The sequence below is a fragment of the Aptenodytes forsteri genome, unplaced genomic scaffold (genome assembly GCF_000699145.1).
Source record: "Aptenodytes forsteri isolate BGI_AS27 unplaced genomic scaffold, ASM69914v1 Scaffold212, whole genome shotgun sequence".
Classification (NCBI taxonomy): Eukaryota; Metazoa; Chordata; class Aves; order Sphenisciformes; family Spheniscidae; genus Aptenodytes; species Aptenodytes forsteri.
The window spans coordinates 1,669,536-1,679,170 of NW_008795487.1; the positions used below are offsets into that span (position 1 = coordinate 1,669,536).

General features: G+C 36.3%; 1 protein-coding gene across 1 annotated transcript in view; it reads right to left on the reverse strand.

The window, feature by feature from the left end:
- The window catches only part of HERC2 (HECT and RLD domain containing E3 ubiquitin protein ligase 2), a 118,285-nt gene that overhangs the window by 72,770 nt on the left and 35,880 nt on the right, over window positions 1–9,635 (reverse strand). The window contains exons 10-20 of the mRNA XM_009281370.1: window positions 9,151–9,339; window positions 8,343–8,494; window positions 7,348–7,505; window positions 6,790–6,903; window positions 5,187–5,438; window positions 4,055–4,248; window positions 3,306–3,506; window positions 2,418–2,646; window positions 2,219–2,343; window positions 714–892; window positions 19–203 (exon numbers count right to left, since the gene is read on the reverse strand). Coding sequence (XP_009279645.1) covers window positions 19–203; window positions 714–892; window positions 2,219–2,343; window positions 2,418–2,646; window positions 3,306–3,506; window positions 4,055–4,248; window positions 5,187–5,438; window positions 6,790–6,903; window positions 7,348–7,505; window positions 8,343–8,494; window positions 9,151–9,339 — 1,978 coding nt within the window. The remainder of the gene's footprint in view (window positions 1–18; window positions 204–713; window positions 893–2,218; window positions 2,344–2,417; window positions 2,647–3,305; window positions 3,507–4,054; window positions 4,249–5,186; window positions 5,439–6,789; window positions 6,904–7,347; window positions 7,506–8,342; window positions 8,495–9,150; window positions 9,340–9,635) is intronic.

The following is a 9,635-nucleotide window of genomic DNA, read 5'->3' on the forward strand; positions in this document are numbered from 1 at the left end:
TTTTTTACAATAACTTACTGTATGTATTAGGGACCTGCCCAACACAATCTCCTGGGTAAAGTTTACTAACAAGTAGATGCTGAAAACGGAGCAACAGGTCCAGAGAAGCAGATCTCTCTTTGCTGTAATGTTCATGGTCCATGCAGGAAGAAATGCGACGAGCAACATCTTTTAGTTTGGCTATCGTCTGTGAAGCGATGTTCCTAATTGGTATAAAAGTATTGTAAAGTACTTAAAAGGAGCTGATAGTGAAGACAGTCCACAGAAACACGGGTTAAGCTTTTGCTAGAATTTCACACAAATATACGAGAAACCTATGCAAAGTTTCTTTGTAGGATGTTCCCTTGTTTGCACACGTTCCGTTCTAAATAAATTTGTGCTGATTCCCGTACTTTGTAAGGACAGGCTTTTGAACGTTTGTCCTGTATTTGTTACACAGACTTTCAGAGTACAGGAAGAAGTAACAAAATCCATAAAAGCAAGGCAGTAAGTCTTTCTAAAAATCAGGTATAGAACTTTGCTCCTTAGCAAAAATAAAATAGCAAAACTATAGACAAGCTAGGAGAATGTTCAATATTTTGAATTCCAAGGAGCTAAAATGCTAGCAAGAGACTATTTATTTGCTAACCAAAATTAGCCATCCTTTAGTTGACTAGTTCATAAAACATATAAACAGATCTTCTGTACGTAAAAGAAAAATTCAAAGCAATTACCTTAGTAACTGCTGAATTAACTGAACTAATGGTAAACTTTGTTTTCCTGCAGATTCATAGATTCCAGTATTAATAAGGTCTTTGTCCAATGGAGTCCTGCTCCTATGAAGCGTTGATGCATTTGCTTCTTGTTCATCAATTTCTTTTTCCTTCTGTGCTTCTTTTTTTGCTTCAATATCCTAAAAAAGTAAATCAAGTTAAAGAAAACGCGCAAACTGCCACTGTGATTATGAAACATTTTACTAACAAGTATTCATGATAACAAGATCAAGTTACTTTTACCTATGCCAGAGATGAAACAATTCCTACCAGACAAATGTGTATTGTATATTCCGTAACAACCACATGGGCACACTTTTTTTAAACAATTATAATATAAAAAGAAAGGTGGGGGACAGTGCAGGTAAACAAGAGTAGACAAACTCCAAATTCAATTTCCACCAAACCAAGTTAACAATTGATTCCTGTTCTATGTACGTTTAAACATGCCAGTAGCTGCTGCACAGTTCACAACTGAAGGCATGTTTACTCCGCATTTATAGATGTAACAAATCCGGTCCACTGCAGAAGAACCTGGGTTAGATTTGCTACTGAGCTACAGTCATACAGAACTCTATGGAAACAAGTTCACCCAGGTTTTAAACAATGTAAATTAACCTGTGCAGTGCTGTATGCTGCCACCTAGATCACTTTCAGCATATATCTGAAATTGGCTCAGGTATCTCTGACCTACGCTATAATGTAAATGTGCCCTAGGAGACTTGGTTAAGAAACGAGAGGTTCTGCATGTCTTCAAATAGAACAGAAAATGCTAATGCTAGACTATGCATTAAAGCAAAACTTAACACATGCATTTCCTCTGCATCATAAACTTCCCCATTTACCAACAGTGGAGAGAAACCAAGAAGAAAATACACTAGGAAGAATTAAACAAACGAAGATGCAAGGAAAAAGCACATTTTTGTTTTCGCAGCCATACATAAATATGGCAATTTAAAGCAGTCTGTGCAGAGCATGTCCCACCTCTGAGAGGCTAATGGAGAAAACAGTATATACAGAATGTTTCTTTCATCCTTTGTATAACTAGTCAGCATCTGTTAAACATTCAAAACAGTCTGAAACGGAAACTATGGAAATTTGGGATGCTGCAAAGAATTCATTCATCTTGAATTCATAATAAGGCTGAAATTTATGCTGCAGAGATATGGATGACATCAAGGAACTGAAGAACTCAAGAATCCCACAAAAAGGTACAAAGTGCTTTGTAAAATTATGATCCTATTACAGAGCTTTATGAAAAAGTTTGTTACCGTTGTTAAAAATCAACACTGTAGGCAACGAAAAGAAACACTCCACTAAAAAGGAGAATATGATTCATGCTTCCATACAAACACTGGCTCAAGTTTCAGGTCTAAAGAGGGTAACATCAATCCACAAACTTCAGAAAACACTTGACACACCTTCTTAGTCTGTTTATACAGAACTGCAAAGCTGCTAAAACATACCTGAATTTCTGCAGTAATAGCAGCATTTAGTGCAGACTCTAAGCCTCCATCAGCCATCAAGCTGCCCACCAAGAGGTCAATCATAAATCTACGGCCTGGACTTACATTCATTTCATTTCCTGAAACTAGGAATGGAAGAAGCTGTTAATGAACTAGAAATGCAAGCACAAAACAAATAGGTTTAAATCTTAGGACCAACCTGCACTGGGTAAGAGCGCTGAGAGCGCCCTAGCCCGCTCTTCTGCTGTTGGCAGTAACACAGACCATCCACTCTGCAGCACTGCTTGAGCAGCCGATTGCACGGTATTAAGGACACCAGCATTGCTTGCTAATGTTACCACTGTCTGCTTCAGGCTATTGAGCAGTATACTGCCTAAACCTAAGCCAAGGCATTCCGGATCCACCTGATGACTAATGGCAGCATGAAGCTGAAAAAAAGAAAGGAGGGAAAAAAAAAAAAGGCAAATTTTAATTAAGAAGAGATGTGAACTTTAAAAAAAAAAAAAAGTCAATCCTGGAGCAACTAAGTGCACTGACCAAGATACACACTTTCAACTGTAAATTTGAAAAGTTAAAGGGAAATGCTGGCTTGCCCAAACACGTACTGAATTTAACTACTCAAAGATTATGAACTATATTTAACTATACCCCCTAAAACTCTGAACTGTAACAACCTAAAGAATAACCTCAACTGTTTCTACTTCACTACAGTATGCAAGGAAAAGTAGCACATCTTCAGTGACTGTCAAATACTTTCTAAAGAGGACATTCACTCTTAAAAACACTATTTAAAATTCTTAGAAATGCATAAAACCTCTGAGTGTATGGGCTTATTGAGTGAGTATACAAGGTTTAATCCATTTATATTTTATAGTTCACTTTTAATAAGATCCAAAAGCTGTCAAGAAGAAAAAAACCAACCACTAGCTGCCAAATTTCAAAGAGTAGAAAGTGATATTGTACTTAATTCACTTTTTAAAAATCAGTAAAAATGTTTTAAAGCACATTGAGTCCACTATTTTCATCCAAGCAATTTACTGAAACATTTAGTTCAACGACTGCTCGATGCGTAAGAAATTGAAGGTACCTGAAGCCTTAGAAGGTTTAATGTTGCCACAGCCATACACTCCTTTTCCTGAGGAGGGGGCCAGTCAGAGGAGCCATCCATTCCCTCTGTCACTTGTCTTAGTAAAAGATCTAGCTGCTCAAATGTCATGGGGCAAACATCCACCACAAAAGGCACCCGCAAGCCTATTGACCATTCTGAACACGATGACCAAGCAAAACTCTGTAAATGGAAACAATATACAGAGTTCAACAGTTATTTCCCAAATATGAGATGACACTGATTAGAGACAGGAGTGTAAAGCTAACATCTGCCTTCGAACAGTAATAGAAGATGCAGAAATAATATCAGGACATCTGTTGAAGAGAACCCTCCACTTGCATCCTTGTAAACATAAAACCCTACCAATCCCAGAAAAGAACTCTCTTATCACATTTTCCAAAGTGCTGTTATGCCAGTCCAGATACCTCACTATCTTTGCTGCAGGAAACATTCTGCTTGACAACTCTTCAATTGCTGTACCAGACAAAAAACAAAACAGGTAAATAGCTACTTCTCAGAATACCCAACAGAGGGAAAGCTAGTCATCCCTTTTTGGCAGAGGAATTGCACAAGGTTTGTTTTTTCCAAGCCTTCGTTTATTCAGAATAAGAAATAAGAACAAGAAAAGTCACGCAAGCACAGAAAGAGGGACTGGGATCAGCGTACAGAACCAGTCTTGGTGAGAGACTACGACAAATCTCAATTAACAATTCAAAAATAAAACTTACCTGAGCAGGCCCACAAGCAATTCCAACGATATGCTTCGTGTCTAATCCTGGGAGAGCTGTGGGCTCTGGTTTGGTGATCCGCAAAGTATCAAAATGTTGACACTGATCATTGCTTCCCCAGCTATGTACTTCACTATCTTCAGTCAGTGCTAAACAATGGGTAGATCCAGCTGCTACATCTATCACTTTTTTTCCTGATAGGAAAGTCAAATATTGAAAATATAACTTCAAGATTACAATCATTAACAGAAAAATATCAGAGGTAAGGAAAACTGTGCTAATTACAACCATACTTAACTATGAACACATTATGCATGTCAGGAGTCTCACCTTTGCCTTAGTAGTGGATTGGAAGAGTACAGCAAAAGAAAAACCAAGGAAATATTTAAAGATTCTTAAGAGACAGCTTAAGTACAAAAGCTTGCAAGTTTAAAAAAAAAAAATCTTCTATTTTGTACCCCTTCTATTTGGATACTTTCTCAGGAAAGGTTTATTAAAAGATCTCCCCATCTATGAACGGAGACTGTAAAGTTATATTGTAGTCATTAGTTCAGAAGTTACTTTCAATTAGATCATTCATCATATACGAACAACAATTTTAGGAAAGACAGAGCATTAAGAGGTTTCTCCTCATCTTCCCCTACAAAACCTCAGGTTTCTCACAAATGCAAGAAACAATCTTCACTCCATTACAAACTAGTCAAAAGTACTGGCACGAACACAACTTTAACACATTACTCGTTGCCTGTGATTTTCATTTATTCCATTCACATGCCTTAATCTAAGCATATATATAATATATATATTTATTTGCATGACAATGCAAAAATACACGTTTTAAATAAGCATGTCTGTGAACCTAACAAAAGAAAAGCAGTAAGAATAAAGAGAACACAAGACAAGCAGCATTTAAAGTAATCGTAACATAGTGGCTCTAAGTCTGCTAGAATTCTAAAGGTATAAATGCAGAAATTATGGCAAATGTGCACTATTACCTTTTTCAATGCAACCAGCATAAAATATGACAGAGTACATGGTACTGCCATTCTTAAAGTTGAGATCACTAGTGTCCGGTAAAAGGTTCCAACAACAGCAAAAAGAACTTCACAATATTTCCAGCTCTGATAATTACCTTTCAAGCCTTCCAGCAGTTTGGGATATCGAACATGCTCTTCCGTTCCATGCCCAAGTCTCTGATTGTCACCTTTTCCCCAGGTGTAGACCTGGCCATCTTTGGTTAGAGCAATAGAAAACTGACTCCCGCAGCGTACTTTCACAATGTCCAGATCTTGAAGTTTTTCTATCAACTTGGGAGTCTTGCAACCATCACTGCCTCCCCTTCCCAGTTTTCCATAATCTCCATCACCCCAAGACCACACTTGGCCTTTAAATCAAGAGAAAGAAAACAAAAAAATTGCATTGCTTTTTCATGTAAGGAAGTTATCTGTTTTGACAAGCAAGTTCATAAAAATCTGAGATTCTATAATAAGCACCATTTCCAAATTGTAATTTAAGAATAGCAGTTATGAATTAATTTCTAATTGGTCATGAAAATAAGAAGAAAAAGATTTTGAAAGGTTTTCATGTTGATAAAACTAAACATAAAAAGCATAACACATAACATGCACTGAAAATTCATCAGTGTACAGAAAGTCCTTCTTAAAAACATATGAAGTATAGGATTTACTGCAAATCAAGCCTGTAGTCTGCCTTCTTTTATTATAAGGCGTTATTTATAAGAACTTGCAAAATCTTTTTCCACAACAAATGGCCAAATTGTCTGCAAAACCTGCTTTCTTAATTTTCAGTTGTCATTCAACCATTTCACCAAATGAAATTAAAAGTGCCATTGTCTATCGTGTTCTTTTGAAACACACTACTAAATCTAAGCCCTGATGTAGGAACTTAGAAATAGTCAAGTCATTCTGCATCAAATAAAACTACGGCTCAAGAATGGCAAACCCATGCATGTCCAAAAAGAAGGTCTTGTTTTACACTCTGATGCTTTTATGTTCCCTACTTGCATAAGCTAGTCTCTAAGGTACTCTGATTAAGCAATGGAAGCATGCAAGGAGACCAAGAGAAGGAAAAAAAAAAAAATTAAAATCTGGGTGTCCATTTCCTGGATGAACAAATCTTTCAGCACTGCACATCACCATAAGCAGCTACATTTTAAAAGAACAACTAGTTTCCAAGAGCTATAGTCTTTCTAAGGGATGACTTTGTGGCTTAACCTCACACAGTGAAATTCAGGTTTTGAATCTGTCTCAGCCTAGGCACCTCTGGGAAGCAGGATTCCAATACAGCCTCTCTTTGGCACTTCCCATGGGTTAACACAGACAACCCTCCTACTCAAAATTCTGGCTGTTGTGACGACATGAGTTATCTGCACTTATGTAATAAAGCATAAAATTTAGACATGTATGTACATATATGTAATATTTTGTGTGTATATTATACATTTATATGGGTATTTTAAATATATATAACAGAAATGGAAATATATATTTGCAATGAATATATTGCATATCTATGCATGGAAATATATCTGCATATATTATATGCAAAATGTATAAATGCATATATGTATTTCCCCAAAAGAAATTTCAGCTTCAAATTCTTACAGAATTCAAGCCACTAGAAATTACCATAATATCTGCAGTATAAATATCTTCAGAATGAAAGGAATAAAAGGTAAGCTTACTTAAAGTGTTAAGTTATATTTTGCTACTAACCATTTTCAGTAACTGCAAGAGTCTGAGCATCTCCACTCCCACAGGACACATCAATAACTTTGAGTCCTTTTAGGCCCGTAACCAGCATTGGGATGGTCTGATCTTCACTGGAACCTTCAAAACAAAGTAGTTCTGTGAGAAGCAAAACCAAGAAGGCCTGGTAGGTTCTTTTGTTTGGGTTTTTTTGTTTGCTTTTGGGTGTTTTGTTGTGTGGGGGTGGGGAGTGTTGGTTTGGTTTTGTTTTCAGATTTGAGCATCTAAGCTCCCATGTGGTTTGTTAGGTATCTAATACGGATTTAACCCATGAGATAGTCTTTGCTTGACAAAGAAGGGAACAGAGAGCAGTGTAGATTTTTTTCTCCATCCAACTGCTTATTTTCATAGAACTCATAGAAATTAAGTGGTTTTGAGACAATCCCTCCCATAATCATTTCAATTCATGCAAAACCATGTATGTTTTTCAAATCAGCTTTAGGTAAGTTGGATAAAATATCATTTGAGACAGGTACTAAACAATTCTTCGACAAACAACTTACTCAAAGATATGAAGTAACATACCATGACCAAGCCTGCCATAGTTTCCTCGTCCCCATGTATATAGCTCTCCTTCAGCAGTAATGGCTGCACTATAGGTGCTTCCACATGCAATATGAACAACATGTTTCCCAGCTTGCTTTCCAGATAAAGCAGATATCATCTTCGGTTCCTCCAGAGGGCTATTTAAAGAGAAGGTGACATATTTCACAACAGGTGATCTGATGAGTAGATAATAAAAGTGTCACATACTTGTTAGAAAACAATTGCTGCAATTCTACCTGAAAACCTTATTACTAGTCTGAAGTATCAAGATATAAATAGAGCTATAAGCCAAAAATTAAGTTCAGATTGTTCAACAACATATAAACCACTGAAGGAATGTCTGACAACTATGATTTCTATTTCCAATTAAAATAATGCAGTGTTTTTAAAAAATACTTGTCTACTATAAAAAAATATTATCTTTAATTACTATATCTGAACAATTAATTTCAGGACACTGCTAACCTTTGTGTAATAGCTCCCTTGCTTTATAGGGAATTCAGCACTGGGGGAAGACACTTAAAACCTCTGAAATACTGATGTACACCCCCTACAGAACACCCCTGTAGAAGACTGCTCCTACACAAAAGCAGGGCAGTAATGTTATTGTTTAACACAGGGGAAAAAAAAGGAATGGTATAGGTAACATGACTGCACAGGAAATGATGACCCCACTCTGACATCTGAGTCAATGTTTCTAGAGAAAATGCATTGTGGATTCATAAAACCATGAATAAAAGGCTTATTAACAGTGTAACCACTACTACACCCTCTATCTACAAGTATTTCAGAAAGCAGCATTAATACAGAACTGGGAATATTACAGGCAGAGAAAACATGCAGGGAGAATGCAATTTCTGTTCAATAACAGACGAATGTCAAATGCTGAATGAGCTTGTACACACAACTAAATAGTTTTTACTATGAATTCAGAATACTGACAAATAAATGTTATGATTATTTTTATTACATACACTGTATCCCCATGGCCTAGTCTTCCACCATCTCCACAACCCCAAGAGAAAACTTCACCATTTGCTGACAAAGCAAGATAGTGATGCCCATCTGAATGCGCCGCTATCTTCACAATATTTCTGGAAGCTAGACTCTGCACCAGCTGTGGTCCCTGTGAACCAAACAAAAACAATACACTTATAAAAACTGTTTATATTTTCCATCACTTGCCTATATACAGAATAACTAGGTACAGTTTTCCTAAGGCTTCATCAAAACTGTACACTCAAATTAATGAAGTGAAGGTATTAAAAAAAAAAAAAAAAGGTCAAATCTACTATTAGAGTCTGACAAAAACAGTGCTCTGAGGTTATTTTGTTCCCATCCTTATAAGGTCTTCAGTATCTAGGAAAATTGTGTTTATCTTAATATGACAGGCAATTTTACTGACAAATGTTTCTGTTACAGTACAGCTTTGTTTGAGGAACTACAGAGTTTGGGCACAGTGTTACATCACTGAAGTAAAATCCGTTTCGTATCTGCCAATTTCTACAGTTGTTACCAAGTCCAGCATACCAATGAAAGCAATTACCGTTGTGTTCATAACCTCTAGCCTGATAGAAATCACAGAAGCCAGATGCATTTAATCAATACAAGAGATCAAAACCACTATTTCCGAAAGTTCAAGAACATCCACATAGAAGTTCACAAAAATCAGCATGCCTCCATCTACTCTTCCAAGATACTGTAAATAGTTAAAGGAGCAGACTTATGCTATGAAGTAATACAGAAGAGAACACATTTTTAGAAACGTAAAAAACCTCTCACCAGAGTATCGCTGTTGTACGCTTGTGTATAAACTCGTCCGTTCCTAGATAGTATTAGAAAACGTTTCTCTGCACAGGCAACCTGCACAACGCCAAGATTGGCAAGTCCTTCACATTGAATTGGGCCACTCACATTAGCATAATATTTCCAACCTATTAAACCCCAAGCAATGACCTCTTGCAGAGATCCCTAGAAAATAAGAAATTCTGTTAAGTACTAATTTTGAAATATGCAACTTAATGAAATGCATAGAGCAGATTATTTTTTATATCTTCTAATAGGTAAGCTTTATCGACTACTGAGGGTAATAACTGTCACAGATTTGAGTATATTTGACATATAAAAATTTAAAAAATAAAGACTTGCATGCATCATATTCAGTTTAGTCTGGTACTGAATAAGCTATAAATATCCACAACAAGCATTCAGAGATTTTTCAGGTTGGGAAGTTTAACATTTACCTTTTTTTTTTTTTTTAAATACGT